The following is a 17,836-nucleotide window of genomic DNA, read 5'->3' on the forward strand; positions in this document are numbered from 1 at the left end:
TGTTGAGTTTGGAGATGACTTAAGAAAGAAAACAGATGGATACCAAATACTAACACTTCAGTTTTGTTTTGATCCCAAACAGTGAAACATCTATTAGTAAGGAAGTTTTGTTAAAATGTGTGTGTGCATGTGCGTGTGTAAGGGTTCACATATGTTAAGTGTCGTTGGCAATGCAAGTTCGTGAAAATATCTACTTAGACCAAACTCATAAGAAACTGATAAGACTATGTTAGAAATAAGGAAATAGCTCAGAGTGTGCCAGCCTAGGTCACAGTTTCTCCCTCTCTCTCTCTTTCTCTCTCTCTCTCTCCCTTTCCCTCCCTCCAATCCTCCCTCCCTTTCGCCCTCCCTTCCCCTCTCTCTTCCTTCCTCCTTCTCCCTCTCCCTCCTCCACTGAAAGGCAATTTAAGCAGAGCCAAAGACCCCATCTCAAGCCACAGATCAAAGCAGTTCACAATATGCTTAGGAATTTTAGATTTGAAGACTTTGCTCAACTGCAGAAGCTGCCTAGAGTGCCACAAAATCGCATCTCACGAAGCTTAAACCATAAACAATCAACAAGACCCAACCCCTTCATCCCACTCAGCATTCGTCTTGCTGGAAACAGTCTGGACATCTGCACATTCTCAGCAATAATTCAAACTATTCGTCTTTCCCCATCACTCCATCTCCCCCAACACCCGCTGGAATATCATAATATCAGAAACTGCATTATTTGGGGCCACTGAGAGGAATTTTGTAAATACCTTCTAGGCAGCAGGTCCTCCACAGCCCCGAATGGGTCATTACTTCTTCATTCTTCCTGCTGGTTTCATTATCACTTGTAGATTTAGTCCTGCACACACCTCTGGAATATAACCAGTAGTCCGTGCCCACTGCAATGGTCATTAAACTAAAAGCTGCGAAGGCTCCCACGGTGGTGATCAACATCTGGATACCTCTGTCACACATCCTCATAATTCTTCATGGTACTCTGGATGGCTGGGGGTTGGAGGGGTAGGTTCAATGCCAGAGGGGAAAATCACTCTGCAGCTGGGTAACCTAGGGCAGGCTCTTCCAAAAATTCGGGTCTCCTTTTGTCACCATCCACAGAGACTTTAGGAAACCTGGGATCTCCTGTCTGGAGCTCTCTCCGGTTCCCTGGGTCGCCTATGGCCCTTGGAAGGGTGCAGGCTCCAGGGGGTTGGTCCACATCACTGCTGCCTTCTGAGGATCCCTGGGTTCCTTTCATTCCTCAGGAGCTTGGTAAAGATGAGGGTCCGTGCAGGGCATGGCTCCGGAGCCTGGAGCTGCCAGCTTGGTTTGAGATGCGCCTGGCTCCTCACAGCCCCGGGAGACTCAAGGCAAAGAAATCCAGAGAGGTCTATGTGTGTGTGTGTGCGTGCGTGCGTGTGTGTGCGAGCGCGTGTGCTGGGGGTGAAGGCGGATGGCAAAAAATAGCACTGCTGGGAGGCGAGTCGCTGAGAAGAGTGTTCATTGCTTCCCCAGCCTCCCAGGAAAGCTCTCCGCCTGCTCCTGACACCCCCGCTCAAACTGGAGAAAAGACAGAGTCCTGGGGCGGGGGCCGGCCGGTTTCATCGGAGGGCAAAGGTCTGCGGTGCTGAAGGGACAGCTCCCGCCTGTTGCCCCGCCTCCGCCTCCCTAACGCCCAAGCTTTAGGTCCGTGGTGCTGAAGGGACAGCTCCCTGGCAGCCGCTGCTGTTGCACCCCCTGCCTTTCCAGCGTCGGGGCTAGATTGCTGGGGTGCCGGAGGGTCAGTCCTCCCTCCCGCCGCCCTTCCCCAGTCCCTTTCCAGGCCAGCCAGCCGGCTCGGCTGCCTGATCGATCCCACGCTCCGCGCAAAGTTTCCGGAGCCCAGGGCAGTCAGCGCCCCGGCTCGTCGGCGCTGCAGCACACCCTGTTCCTCCGCTCCCGGAAGGGTTAAGAAAAGGGGAAGGGGAAAGAAGCCCGCAGCGCACTCTGGCGCGCTCTCAGCTCCCACCCAGCGCGGCGTTTTCCCCCCACCAATGAGCCAGGCAAGTTTGCCTTTTGCTGCGGGCGCCGCTGGAGCCCATTGGGGAAGACCGAGTCTTCTTAAAGGGACCGGCAACTCCCGGCGACAGATCTATGTCTTACTCGGGCGGGTAAAAAGTGTGGTCACAGGCACATCTGTGTATAGTCTGTCTCAATTTGGCTCCCCAGAAAACAAACCAATATGTCTACCCTCCTTTCTCTGGAGCTCTCGTTTACACCGGAGACAACGTGCTCAGATCAGACCCGGAACTGTTCATGTACATATGATCATGTATTCCTAAAAGACAGAAGGAACTGAACGTATATAGACTCTGTTGTACGCATATCACAGATTTGGGGCGATGGGGTGTGAGATATTGGTCTTTGATCTCCTATACTTTAACATCTTTACATCTGTGGTGGTGGGGGTTGATGGATTCAAGGTGGGATAGTCAATAAAAATGTCAAATTCTTTCCAAAAGTCCCTGGAATGTTCATTTGTTTACAGTTTTGTCTAAGTTAGACCATGAAGCAGGTGAAGTTAGGTCTGCTTTCCTTGTTAGTCCAAAGTGCAAATGCCATTGCACACTTGAAAGCTAGTGAGAATCTCCCTTTAAAATAGTGTTGCAAATGATCAGCATTTGACCAGCTTTCTATTACTATGTATTCTGGCATACACATGAACACAGAGTTGACTAATGACAGTCCACAGAAATGCCATTATTATTATTATTATTATTATTGTTATTATTATTATTTTCCTATGGCATGACGGGAGGCTGGGTGTTTGGAATTGAGGCTGCTTGGGTTGTTTCTGCAGTTTCTGAGATGTGACCACTACCAACTGTCATGTTTGAGTATTATTAAACTGGACAGAAATATAATGGAAGGTAATCACAAACACATATAGTCTCCTGGTGCCAAGTCAGGCTCTCTGTCTGAGAGCATCTATACAGACGACTGAGTAGCAGTAATGTATTGAAGAGTTCTCAGATGTAATCACAACTTCTTGGTTACTTTGCTACATTGGGGGGGGGCAGTTTAAGGTCACTTGAAGACTTGATTCTTGGTGTTAGATAAACATACCTGTGCATACATGGATTTGAATATAAGGTCATGGTGTGATTGTGTTTAAATGTTAACCTGTGCTGTGTTCAATTTAGTTAGGAGTTCTGAATGCCTGGGAATTTGTGGCAGAAGAAAAGAATGCATGCAAATATATACATGTACCTGTAGACACTGTTGTGGGCCATGTGAATATGTTTGCTATAAATACATAGCTGTGTGGATGGGTGGGCACGCATGCTTGTGTATAGGCATAGCATATGTTTGTGCACCTATATGTATTTAATTCCATATGCATATGTCATGGTTCACAAATACTGTTTTATGGGCAGGAAGTAGAAATATGAAAAATCTGCCACATAACCAAAATGAAAAAGATAAACTTGGGCCCAGAACCATAGCTAGCTTTACTCCCAAAGAATGTAAGAGACAACAGAGGAAGGTCTCCAAGGCCTTCTATAAGTGACTTAATTTTTTTCTTAAAAAGGAAATTTGCTTCTTATTATAATGTTCTGCTTTGGCTTTTTTTTTTTTTCTTTTTCAAGGAAAAAGCTATCTGTAACTTGGAGATGAAGTTGCTTTTTCCTGGGAGATGTTATTAGATGAGTGAAATTTTCCTTCCCTCCTCTCAGAAAATTAAATAATATAAAATAATTGAAAAATGACCATAATAGCCATTCAAGGATCTGTTTCTTTCTTCCTTTAGTCCAGTAAGGGTGAGAAAGGTCTTTTCCCAGAGCAGGGCCATGTAGATGGGAGGTCAGTGACTTTGGGCTTAAGGAGAGTATGCTCTAGTCACTCCATTCACCAGACCTGCAGTAAAATGAGAGCAGCTTCAGCTAAGGTGATTGTGCCCAGGAGGTCCAGCAGAAGGAATTGGGTATCCAAGTAAGATACTGTGGAATAGTGAGGGGAGAGTCAGGAGCTCAGGCAGATGAAAGTGATAACTGTAGATCAGGATACTGTAGACAGTAGGAGGGAAAGAAAGGGGCATGTGTTATAAGATGGAGCTTTATACTGAACCTTTGGCCTGATGAAGCAGGATCACTCTTTGCAACTTCTGCCCAGGACCAAAGCTGATCACAGAATGTGGGAAGTCCTGAACCTGCATTTGAAGCAAGTAAGAACACCTGCCTGGAGTGGGAGTGTGGAGGTAGGGGGGCCATCAGTTAGTTCCCAGTGATGATTCCCCACTTACTAGAGGGTGACCTCATCCTTTCATTCAATTGAATGTGTAGGCGGTATATCCATGGGAGCGTAGAATCGGCTTCTAAGCTTAGATTTAATTGCTTATTTCTACCACTAGAGGGCTCTTTCACCAGATCAATCTGGGACCCAAGAGATTCAAAGCACTATCACATCTGAGGAGCCAAGATGGCAGAACAGCATGGAAGGTTTTTTGGTGTGTCTCGCATCCATGAAATACAACCAGATCAACACCTAGAAAACCGATCTGAGAATTAACACAACAATCTGCACAACCTGAACCACAGAACTCAGCAGGTACACGGCGCAGAGAGGTGAACTGGGGTAGAGAGAAGCCGCAGAGGGCAGGGAGCTGGTGGAGAGAGGATGGAGCCGGTGAAGAGTATGGGAAAAGCACTCCCCAGTAGCAGCTGGAGAGAAAGTGGAAAGGTAGAAACAGCCGCAGGGACCGAACGAAAAAGGAGAAAGGAGAAAGGAGAGGGTTTAAATTTCATTAAGGCTATAAACAGGGGGAGCGCAGAGTCTGAAACGCCGCAGCTCTATACCTGGTGGTGCTCTGGTGAGAAGGGCGAATCCCCAGGAGCAGAGTGGGGTCCGGTGTTCTTCAGGCCACACAGGAGAGGCAGTTCCCCTGCTGGGAGGACATCTGGTAGAGGCTGTGTGGGTCCCCCCCAAAGCAAGGCTCCAGTGGCCCTGGGAGAAAAACCACTTTCGCTGGTGCTGGAACAAAGTCCCCGGCGGGGGGGGAAGCCTGGTGCCAGATGCGTGTTGTGATTTGCCATAGACCCTGAAACGCTGCTGCTACACTGTCGCGCAAACTTTTTCTGGGGCGGGCTGGCACCCGGTCGCAGTCTCCGGCCCCCGGCAGCAGTACAGTCTTGCGAACATTCCTGCGTGTGGCCGGCATCCGGCCATTGCTCGGTGAGACCCTCCACAGAGGGGCAGAACAGGTCGATGCCGCAGTCCCTCAGAAGTGAGGGGCCGGGAAACACAGCCGCATCTGCCTGGGTCTTGGTCATGGACGGTCTAAAAGCGGGGGGAATGGATGGAAGCCGAAGACAAAGGATAGATGTGCAATTGCTGATCCGCGAGAACAGAATTCTGATACTAGAGACCTGGCGGCTGGCTGACGCCATTTTCACTGCCCCCGCGCATGCGCATACGCCCCTATGAGCGCCACAATCATCCACCCCAGTAAGCTAAGCAGCGCCATCTAGTGGAGAATGGAGCCATTACACTAAGCCCCTTCCAAATGGGCCAACATCGCTCTTCAGGAACACAACTCTCTGCCTGCTTAGCTTACGGACAATAAAGCGCTTCACAGTCTGACTTCTAGGGGAAAACGAAGTAATTTCAATCATATTTCAGTCTGTTTGCTGGTCCATCTATAAAATTTTCTTTTTTTTCTTTTTTCTCTTTTTCGTTTCTTTTTCTTGAATACAGAAAGAAAAATTATTTGAATTTTTAATTTTTATTAAAATATTTTTCTTCAATTTTTTTCTACTATACTTTTTACTTTTGTGTAAATTTTTTCAAATTCTATTTTACTTCCATCATTTCATTTTATTCTAATTCAGTCTATTCATTTTTTCAAATTTTCAATTTCCTTTTTTTCTTTCTTTCTTTCCCCCATTTCTCTAATCTATCAAGCTCCTTTCAACACCCAGACCAAAAGGCACCTAGAATCTGACATCATTTATTTCATTAGTGTGTGTGTTGTTTTTAATTTTTTAATTTTAATTTTTCTAACCTCATTAATTCCTTTTATCCCTTCAAAATGACAAAACGAAGGAATTCACCACAAAAGAAAGAGCAGGAAGAAATGACAGCCAGGGACTTAACCAACACAGATACAAGCAAGATATCTGAACCAGAATTTAGAATCATGATAATAATAATACTAGCTGGAGTTGAAAATACATTAGAATCCCTTTCTGTGGAGATAAAAGAAGTGAGAGTTAGTCAGAAGGAAATAAAAAATGCTAGAACTGAGCTGCAATCTCAAATGGATGCCACGGAGGCAAGGATGGATGAGTCAGAGCAGAGATCAGTGATATAGAGGACAAACTTATGGAGAGTAATGAAGCAGAGAAAAGAGGGAGATTAAGGGGAAAGAGCATGATTTAAGAATTAGAGAAATCAGTGACTCATTAAAAAGGAACAACATCAGAATCACAGGGGTCCCAGAAGATGAAGAGAAATAGGGGTAGAAGGGTTATGAGAACAAACCATAGTGGGAAACTTTCCCAACCTGGGGAAAGACACAGACATCAAAATCCAGGAAGCAGAGAGGACTCTCATTAGACTCAACAAGAGCCAACCATCAACAAGGCATATCATAGTCAAATTCACAAAATACTCCAGGTAAGGAAAGAATCATGAAAGCAGCAAGGGAAAAAAAGTCCTTAGCCTACAAGGGAAGACAGATGAGGTTTGCAGAAGACCTATCCACAGAAACTTGGCAAGCCATAAAGGAGTGGCAGGATATATTCAATGTGCTGAATCAGAAAAATATGCAGTCAAGAATTCCTTGTCCAGCAAGGCTGTCATTCAAAATATAAGAAGAGACTAAAAGTTTCCCAACAAAAATTAAAGGACTTTTGACCCCTAAACCAGCCCTGCAAGAAATTTTAAGGGGGACTCTCTGAGGGTAGGAAAGATGGAAAATAAATAAATGAAAATAAATAAATACCAAAAGCAACAAAGACTAGAAAGGACCGGAGAACACCACCAGAAAGTCCAACTCTACAAGCAACATAATGGCAATAAATTCATATCTTTCAGTACTCACTCTAAACGTCAATGGACTAGATGCTCCAATCAAAAGACACAGGGCAACAGAATGGATAAGAAAACAAGATCCATCTATATGCTGTTTACAAGAGACACACTTTAGACCCAAAGACACCTTCAGATTGAAAGGAAGGGGATGGACAACCATCTATCATGCTAAGGGTCAACAAAAGAAAGCCAGGTTAGTCATACTTATATCAGACAATTTAGTCTTTAAAATAAAGACTGTATCAAGAGATGAAGAATGGCATTATGTCATAATCAAGGGGCCTATCCACCAAGAAGACCTAACAATTGTAAACATTTATGCTCCAAATGTGAAAGCACCCAAATATGTAAATCAGTTAATCACAAACATAAAGAAACTCATTGATAATAATACCAGAATAGTGGGGGGCTTCAACACCCCACTTACAGCAATGGACAGATCATCTAATCAGAAAATCAACAAGGAAACAATGGCTTTGAATGACACACTGGACCAGATGGACTTAACAGATATACTCAGAACATTTCATCCAGAAGCAGTGGAATATACATTCTTCTCCAGTGCACATGGAACGTTCTCCAGAATAGACCACATACTGGGACACAAATCAGCCCTCAACAAGTACAAAAAGACTGAGTTCATACCGTGCATATTTTCAGACCACAAAGCTATGAACCTCGAAATCAACCACAAGAAAAAAATTTGGAAAGGTAACAAATACTTGGAGACTACAGAACATCCTACTAAAGAATGAATGGGCTAACCAAGAAGTTAAAGAGGAAATTAAAAAGTACATGGAAACCAATGAAAATGATAACACTACAACCCAAAACCTCTGGGATGCAGCAAAGGTGGTCATAAGAGGAAAGTATATAGCAAATTCAGGCCTTCCTAAAGAAGGAAGAAAGGTCTCAGATACACAACCTAACCTTATACCTTAAAAAGCTGGAAAAAGAACAGCAAATAAAACCCAAAACCAGCAGAAGACAGGAAATAATAAAGATTAGAGCAGAAATTAATGCTATCAAAACCAAACAAACAAACAAACAAACAAACAAAAAAACAAAACAGTAGAACAGATCAATGAAACCAGAAGACAGTCCTTTGAAAGAATTAACAAAATTGATAAACCACTAGCCAGTTGGATCAAAAAGAAAAAGGAAAGGACCCAAATAAGTAAAATCAAGAATGAAAGAAGAGAGATCACAACCAACACAGCAGAAATAAAAACAATAATAAGAGAATATTATGAGCAATTATGTGCCAATAAAATGGGCAATCTGGAAGAAATGGACAAATTCCTAGAAACACATATACTACCAAAACTGAAACAGGAAGAAATAGAAAATTTGAACAGACCCATAACCAGTAAAGAAATCGAATTGGTAATCAAAAATCTCCCAAAAAACAAGAGTCCAGGGCCAGATGGCTTTCCAGGGGAATTCTACCAAACATTTAAGGAAGAGTTAACACCTATTCTCTTGAAGCTGTTCCAAAAAATAGAAATGGAAGGAAAACTTCCAAACTCTTTCTATGAATCCAGCATTACCTTGATTCCAAAACAAGACAGAAACCCCACTAAAAAAGGAGAACTATAGACCAATTTCCCTGATGAACATGGATGCAAAAAATCCTAAACAAGATATTAGCCAACCAGATCCAATATACATTAAAAAAATTATTCACTACAACCAAGTGGGATTTATACCTGGGAGGCAGGGCTGGTTCAATATTCGCAAAACAAACAATGTGATTCATCACATCAATAAAAGAAAGGACAAGAACCACATGATCCTCTCAGAAGATGCAGAGAAAGCATTCGACAAAATACAGCATCCTTTCTTGATGAAAACCCTCCAGAAAGTAGGGATAGAAGGATCATACCTCGAGATCATAAAAGCCATTTATGAAAGACCCAATGCTAATATCATCCTCAATGGGGAAAAACTGAGAACTTTCCCCCTAAGGTCAGGAGAAAGACAGGGATGTCCACTCTCACCACTGTTATTCAACATAGTATTGGAAGTCCTAGCCTCAGCAATCAGACAACACAAAGAAATAAAAGGCATCCACATTGGCCAGGAGGAGGTCAAACTTTCAGTCTTTGCAGATGACATGATACTCCATATGGAAAACTCAAAAGATTCCACCAAAAAACTGCTAGAACTGATTCATGAATTCAAAAAAGTTGCAGGATATAAAATCAATGCACAGAAATCAGTTACATTCCTATACACCAACAATGAAGAAACAGGAAGAGAAATCAAGGAATCGATCCCATTTACAATTGTACCAGAAACCATAAAATACCTAGGAAGAAATCTAACCAAAGAGGTGAGCAATCTATACACTGAAAACTATACAAAGCTTATGAAAGAAATTGAAGAAGACACACAAAAAATGGAAAAGTATTCCATGTTCCTGGATAGGAAGAACAAATATTGTTAAAATGTCAGTACTACCCAAAGCAATCTACATATTCAATGCAATCCCTATCAAAATAACACCAGCATTCTTCACAGAGCTAGAACATACAATCCTAAAATTTGTATGGAACAAGACAAGACCCTGAATAGCCAAAGCAATCTTGAAAAAGAAAACCAAAGCAGGAGGCATCACAATCCCGGACTTCAAGCTGTACTACAAAGCAGTAATCATCAAGACAATATGGTACTGGCACAAGAACAGACACTCAGATCAATGAAACAGAATAGAGAACCCAGAAATGGACCTACAAACATATGGCCAACTAATCTTTGACAAAGCAGGAAAGAATATCCAATGGAATAAAGACAGTCTCTTCAGCAAATGGTGCTGGGAAAACTGGACAGCGACATGGAGAAGAATGAACCTGAACCACTTTCTTACACCAGACACAAAAATAAACTCAACATGGATGAAAGACCTCAGTGTAAGACAGGAAGCCATAAAAATTCTTGAGGAGAAAGCAGGAAAAAGCCTCTCTGATCTTGGCCTCAGCAAATTCTTACTTAACATATCTCTGGAAGCAAGGGAAACAAAAGCAAAAATGAACTACTGGAACCTCATCAAAATAAAAAGCTTCTTCACAGTGAAGGAAACCATCAGCAAAACTAAAAGGCAACCGACAGAATGGGAGAAGATATTTGCAAATGACATATTAGATAAAGGGTTAGTATCCAAAATCTATAAAGAACTTACCAAACTCAATACCCAAAAAACAAATAATCCAGTGGGGAAATGGGCAAAAGACATGAATAGAGACTTTTCCAAAGAAGATATCCAGATGGCGAACAGACACATGAAAAAATGCTCAACATCACTCATCATCAGGCAAATACAAATCAAAACTACAATGAGATACCACCTCACACCTGTCAGAATGGCTAACATTAACAACTCAGGCAACAACAGATGTTGGCGAGGATGTGGAGAAAGAGGATCTCTTCTGCACTGCTGGTGGGAATGCAAACTGGTGCAGTCACTCTGGAAAAAAGTATGGAGGTTCCTCAAAAAATGAAAAATAGAAATACTGTACAACCCAGCAATTGCACTATTAGGCATTTATCCAAGGGATACAGGTGTGCTGTTTTGAAGGGACACATGCACTCCAATGTTTATAGCAGCACTATCAACAATAGCCAAAGTATGGAAAGAGCCCAAAAGTCCATCGATGGATAAATGAAGATGTGATATATATATATATATATATATATATGTACATACATACAATGCAGTGTTACTTGGCAATCAAAAAGAATGAAATCTTGCCATTTGCAACTACGTGGATGGAACTGGAGGGTATTATGCTAAGTGAAATTAGTCAGAGAAAGACAAATATCATATGACTTCACTCATATGAGGACTTTAAGAGACAAAACAAATGAACATAAGGGAAGGGAAGCCAAAATAATATGAAAACAGGGAGGGGGACAAAACAGAAGAGACTCTTAAATATGGAGAACAACAGAGGGTTACTGGAGGGGTTGTGGGAGGGGAGATGGGCTAAATGGGTAAGGGGCACTAAGGACTCCTGAAATCATTGTTGGATGTAAATTTAAAAAATTTGGATGTATATTAAAAAAATACAAAAAATAAATTAAAGAAACAAAACAAAAACACAAAGCACTATCACATCTTACAGTAATGGAGCCTGGCTCTCCCTGTTTGCTGATAATTTCTGATCCTACTTTTGTGGTGGGAGACTGGGAGGCATTTACATGGTTTAAAACTGATGTTTGATCCTCTTATTAAGGCTTCGTTCTATCTCTTCTTTAAGTAGGCTTCATGCCCAGCACAGAGTCCAACATGGGGCTTAAACTCACAACCCTGAGATGAAGACCTGAGCTGAGATCAAAAGTTGGATGCTTAACCGACTGAGCCACCCAGGTACCCCGAGGCTTATCTTTTTTTTTTTTTTTTAATTGGACTCTTAGTGGAGTAGCTGGCTTGGTATATCTGCTTTTTTCTCTGTGTATCCTTTTATATATTGGAGTCACCTTCAACTCAGGAGGGGTCAGTGCCCCTTGAAGGTGGTTGTGTCTTTCAGGAAGGTGTACTGACAGTTGTTTTAATTCAATAAATGCTTCCTGTGTGCCTACTATGTGCAAAGCTTACCACTTTGCAGGACACAAAGATACGGTTCCTATCCTCCAAGGAGCCCATAACATAGTAGGGGGCATTTCATTACTACATTTGGCTGTAAACACTGGAAACTCACTGGAGACAGTTTAAAAAATTGGGGGATTTTGTATAAAGATATGGTGGCATTTCAAGGAACCTTAGGGCAAAGACACAATCAGGCCTTAGCAAGGAATTGAAGCCAGGAAATAAAAGCCATCAGGGGTCTTGCCAGTCACTTTATTTTTCATCTCAGCCTCTTTTTCTTATTATTTTGTTGTTGTTGTTATTGTTGAGAAAAACCATTTTGCCTTCTCTATTCTTCAATCCTTAAGATAAAACCTGGATTTAGAGTTTTTACATCATCTCTACTCAAGAGACCCAGACTGAAGTGGGAAATTTTAGTCCCAATTCCAAATTTCCAGGAGAGCAAATGATTGGTCTGTCTTGTTTCATGTGCCATTTCTTGGCCCAACCAGCTGTGGTCATGGAGAGAGGATCGTGTGCTACAAACATGGCTATCGGGACCAGCCGCTGGGAGCTGAGGAAGGGAGGAAAGATCTTGGGGTAGGAGGAATTTCTATAACGTCTTAAATGACTACTACAAAAAGTCCATGTAATTCACATTTGGAGCCACTCCATGATGCCCAGGTATTCAACAGTAAAACAGGATCACAAATGAGAAGACAACATGGCAGGATTGGGGGACTCTTGGAGCACTCTGATAGAAGTGGTACTGGGCTAAGTGTCAGTGATACCAAACCAGCCTCACCTTTTGCCTATGCCCTTATTCCAAGGGCAAAAGGTTAAAAGAGAAAAATTTTTCTAGACTTACCTGAGGTAAAGGTCAAGGAGGATGGTGGAAACCAAGCTGACTCAGCCTGGGTAGTATAGTTTCTGCTGTCTTATAATTTCTCCTTGATGTTTCCACATGGTCTAGTTATTCGTTTTTCTACTGTTAGATTCAACTTCATGCAAAAAAGCATTGAAAATGACATGTGGCTATAAAGCACACCTTCCCATTATTATTGAAACTCTAGCCTTACCAACATTTAGGCAACTGAAGCCCCCTGTTCTCACTTGCTCACAGCCAAGTGCTTGCAAGTTCGATCCCCACTATACACACAGGTGACGGGACAGTGGGTGGTGGAACGGGGACGGGGGGGGGGGGGGGAGGGATGGCAGGGACGCAGCATCCTGATATTACAAAGAGAACAGCTAAGATATACCGTCTAGAGTTCATGAAAGGAGAACCAGAGGTTGAGGCATGTTATTGAGAGTTACAAAGATAAGAGAGGAACTAAAAATATCCTACAACTGTATTTGGGGTGAAACAATTTGAACTAAGACAAAAACACAACTTGGTTGCCTTCTGGGGAGAGGGACAGGAGTGAGACCAGTCCCTTGGGACCGGTGACGTAGGGCCTTGCATCCTATTGGATTAAAAATCTTGTGCATGTATCCTCTGATAAATGTTTAGTCAATTAGAAAATAAATGAAAACAGTATGCAGCTAGCTGCCACCTGCCCATCTCTCTCAGCCACCTCCTGCTTTATCAGTATAGAAATGCCAGGTGTTTCCTGTGACTCATCTGTCTATTCCCCATGCATGGAATGCTCTTCCCTGAGATAGCCTTTTTATATAAAAAAAAACACATTTATTTTGAAATAATTTTGAATTTACATAAAAGTTGCTGCCACCAGATGTTCTCCTGGTTCAATCCCTCACTTCATTCATATCTCAGCTCAAATGTCACCTTCTCAGAGAGTCCTTTTTTTTTTTTTTAATTTTTTTTCCCAACGTTTATTTATTTTTGGGACAGAGAGAGACAGAGCATGAACAGGGGAGGGGCAGAGAGAGAGGGAGACACAGAATCGGAAACAGGCTCCAGGCTCCGAGCCATCAGCTCAGAGCCGGACGGGGGGCTCGAACTCCCGGACCGCGAGATCGTGACCTGGCTGAAGTCGGAAGCTTAACCGACTGCGCCACCCAGGCGCCCCACAGAGAGTCCTTTTTTAACTGCTCTCTCTAAAATAACACCCCGTGCTTCTCTCTGTCCTCTTACTCTTTTCTCTTTCTCCATAGCATTTATTAATATCTGACATTATTCTATGTATATATACACATATGTCCATATGCATGTATATATGCTTTTATGTTTATTGCCATCTCCCCCAACTAGAGCAAAAGAATCCTGAGAGGACAGGTGCTTTGTCTTGTTCACATTTAAATTAGAAGACCCTGGAACAGTGCCCAGAATATAGTAGGCACTCAATTAGCATTTGATTAATCAATTAATTGCATAAAGAATCATTACATTTCACACACTGCAACAGGCGCTGGAAAGTCAGTAATAATAAGCAAGACAGACATGTTATTAATCGTCTGGAACTCTCAGTCTACTGGAGAGGACAGGGGTAATTGAACAAATCAGAGTAATTGTAGTAGATGCTGCCGGTACCCCCCAGAAGCCCAGATCCCCTTTACTGGGTTGGTGCATTTTTACCCCCAATCTTGATCTCTTTAGCCCCTCTACCTGCTCTCAGCTGCCTCTTCTTGGGAGAATTGCTCTCAGCCAATAGGAGCCCCCCCGCCTCCTCCGAGGAACTGCGAGGCCCTTCCTCAAGGACAGCCTGCAGTCAGCCAGTGGCTGAAACAAGGGAGCAAAAGGCAGCCCTCTTGCCAGATTGACAACTCTGTGGCACAGGTGATGCTCCAGAGTCCTCCGTGGGCCAGGCCAAGGCTAGACTCCACCTGGGGCCATGCCCTTGTTTGACTTTGTCCCCTTTCTCTGTGGTTCTCAAACTTTTAGTGTGCATCAGAATTGCTTTAGAGACTGACCACACAACATATTATCACTGAGTTCCAACCCCAGAGCTTCTAGGGTGGTTCTTGAAATTTTTCATTTGGAGTAAGTTCCCAGGTGATGCTGATGGTGCTCCTCTGAGAAATCACAAGTGGAGAATCACTGCCTTCCTAATGCTGCTCCCCATGCTCCCTTACAGGTTTTCCCCCAAAATTACTCCTTCTATAAATCACATGTATCTGAATCCCTGCCTCAGGCTCTGCTTCCAGGAAACTCTTCCTAAGAAAACAAGGAGGGCCGTCAAGGGGTCTGTGAGGGGAAGTGCAGGTCAGGGACAATTAGTGTTGTCGAGGGTCATGGAAGAAGGCTTCACAGAGGACGTTCCATGTAACCTGAACCCTTAGGGATGGGTAGCCAAGTGAAGAGCAGGGGAAACTGTGTTCCGTGCACTGGACTAGCATGTGCAAAAGATGGTGCATAATGAACTTGAGGGAGTGAAAGATGTTTAGTGTGGCAAGTGTATAATGTGGGGTCAGCGTGGTCGACTCTTCATGCTTGAATATTGTACATAGATAAGATGCTTGGCCATGAACACTCTTCAAGAAAATATTCGAAGCCGATTAGCTTTTTGGAAGAACAATATTGCCAACTGATTCCCAAGCTTGATATGTAGCAACCTGTGAATATTAAACTTTGAAACAAGTAAATCCCAGGGGTGCCTGGGTGGCTCAGTCGGTTAAGCGGCTGACTTCGGCTCAGGTCTTGATTTCGCGGTCCATGAGTTCAAGCCCTGCGTCGGGCTCTGTGCTGACAGCTCAGAGCCTGGAGCCTGTTTCAGATTCTGTGTCTCCCTCTCTCTGACCCTTCCCCGTTCATGCTCTGTCTCTCTCTCAAAAATAAATAAATGTTAAAAAAAATTAAAAAAAAAAAAACCACAAGTAAATCCCGAAAAGATCCTTGAGCCCAGTTGGGAGCTGGTCATCCCCCATTCCACCTCAGACGAGTCCAGGAAGAGAGATGGACAGAGGAGCATCTCCCAGAGGGCAGAGAGAAGGGTGGTGGAAAGCACTAAATAAAGGAGTTCTCCCTGCTCACTAGGAAACTTCTTTCATTCTCAGGAAAGGGGAATTTTTGTTATTCCTACCCAGTTGGATTAGATGGTGTCTATGGACCTTGACTGCTGTGGGTACCTCGGTCTCTGCTTTCAAAAGGAGTTCTTCTTCCAGGCCAGGACTGCTTATCTACGACATTCTTATTACATGACAAAAATAGATTCAATTTATTTCATCCCTTTTCGAGTTTAGCAGATGAACATAAATCCCAATTTATACAGATGACAAGAAGTGAAATTAGACAAGTAGTCTATTGGTCATGAAGTTTCTAGTCAGTTGACAGAAACCCAGCTCCAAGCATAAAAGACAAATGAAAGCAATCAATCAGTGCACGTGACTGCAAAGTAGATATGCCCGTGGATGGCTGGACCTGGGACCTGCATCTTCCTCTCAGCCCTGTCTCCCTCTAGACAGGTCCATTCTTAGATGGGCTGTCTTCTCAAGTACTAAGAACTCCTGGCTTGCATCCTCCCAACTGAGTAACCCTAGAAGAAAGAGAACATTTCTCCATCAACAGTTATAGTAAAGGTCTTGGGACAGGTTTCTCAGTGACTCATTTTGTTCATAACCACCTGAGTCAATCATTGTGGCCAGGAAATGAGATTCACTGATTTTCAAGTCTGGGCTATCTTTTTGTCCCTGAACACACAAGAAGGATGATCGGCCTCAGCTTAATTCATGTAGCCTGAGAGTGGGATAAGGGGCTGACTCTTTAGGGGAAATCAAGGTAGTGTCTGAAGAAGGATAAGTAGATGATGAGTTGTAAAAGCTGACAGATGTTCATGGTGCTCTACAGATAAAAAGATGCCAGATCATGCAGGGTCTTTTAGCCAGGTTAGATCATTCAACAGATTATCTCCTAAGATCCACTCACTGGTTTACCAGGTCCTGCTGTAGCTACTGAAGATACAGCAATGAGCAGTACAGATTCTCTGCCCCTAAGGAACTTCCATTCTAGGTGAGAGAGACAGCCAGTGAACACGTAACACAACAAAAAAAGCAGGTAGTGATAAGGCTGCAAAGGATATAGAATCAAGTAATCTAAGGGGATATGACTGGTGTTGGCAGCAGAGGAAGGACCACACTAGGTAGCATGGTTGGGGGGGGGGACGTTCTGAGGAGGTGACTAAGTTGAGAAAAGTCAGCAGTAGAGGAGTCAGCCCTAAAAGGATCTAGAGCAAATGCCCACAGGAGAGGGGTTTTCAGATGCAGAATCCCTGAAATGAGCATGAATGTGGCTCGCTGAAGAACAGAAAGGATAGTGTGGTGGGAATCTTATGCACAAGACAAAAACTCATAGCAAAGTGAGGTCAGGGAGGTGGGCTGGGGTCAGATTATGCAGAACAGGGGCCAGGGTAAATTGGTTTTCTTCAACAGTGTAAAGCCACTGCATGATTTCAGACAGGGAGTAAAATTATTTGATCTATACTTTGGAAATTTCACTCTGCCCACTGAGTGGGTAGACTCTACGGGGGCAAGAGTCAAGGTCTGGAGACAAATTAGGAAGCTATTTCTTTTCTTTTTTTTTAATTTTTATTTATTTTTGAGACAGAGAGAGAGAGAGAGAGAGAGAGAGACAGAGCATGAGTGGGGGAGGGGCAGAGAGAGAGGGAGACACAGAATCCAAAGCAGGCTCCAGACTCTGTCTGCACAGAGCCTGACGTGGGGCTCAAACTCACAAATCTTGAGATCGTGACCTGAGCCGAAGTCAGACATTTGACTGAGCCACCCAGGTGCCCCAGGAAGCTATTTCATTAACTCAAGCTAGACATATTGGCATCTCAGACTAGGGTTGGTAAGGATTGTGACTTTTTCCTGAGGGCAGTGGGGAATTGGGATGTTTTAGCAGGGAATGATGTTTTCAGGGGTTTTTTGTGTGTTTTTTTTGGGGGGGTTGTGTGTGTGTGCATGCATGCGCATGTGTGTATGTGTGTTACATCGGAGCTTTGGCTGTACTCCATGGAATAGAAATTACAGCAGAGATCAGGAAGATAACAAGAAAGTAGCAGAGTCATTTGGCCCCAAACTTCTCCCGGACATTTGCTCTCCTTCCCACCTTCTAGGCTGAGGTATGTGGAAGGAGGGCATTGTCTTTTCCTCAAGACCTCGCTAAGGAAATCAGATTTGGGGGTAGGGGGTAGAGACCCTCAAATGGTATCCTGGACAAACTTAGCCAGAAAAGTTAGGAGAAAGAGCCTTTCTTCTTCTCTCATCCTAAACTGGTTTTGGGGACAGAGGCTTACCTCTATAGAAGCACCAAACATTGTGACTTGG

General features: G+C 43.4%; 1 protein-coding gene across 2 annotated transcripts in view; it reads right to left on the reverse strand.

The window, feature by feature from the left end:
• The window catches only part of CACNG3 (calcium voltage-gated channel auxiliary subunit gamma 3), an 85,750-nt gene extending 83,831 nt beyond the window's left edge, over positions 1-1,919 (reverse strand). The window contains exon 1 of one of the 2 annotated variants that reach the window (XM_040458745.1): positions 747-1,919. In XM_040458745.1, coding sequence (XP_040314679.1) covers positions 747-957 — 211 coding nt within the window. In that variant the 5' untranslated portion in view covers positions 958-1,919. The remainder of the gene's footprint in view (positions 1-746) is intronic. The other variant, XM_040458746.1, reaches the window with a different exon arrangement.
• Positions 1,920-17,836: the final 15,917 nt, after the last annotated feature.

Source organism: Herpailurus yagouaroundi, unplaced genomic scaffold, assembly GCF_014898765.1.
Source record: "Herpailurus yagouaroundi ecotype Mexico unplaced genomic scaffold, PumYag 222, whole genome shotgun sequence".
NCBI lineage: Eukaryota > Metazoa > Chordata > Mammalia > Carnivora > Felidae > Herpailurus > Herpailurus yagouaroundi.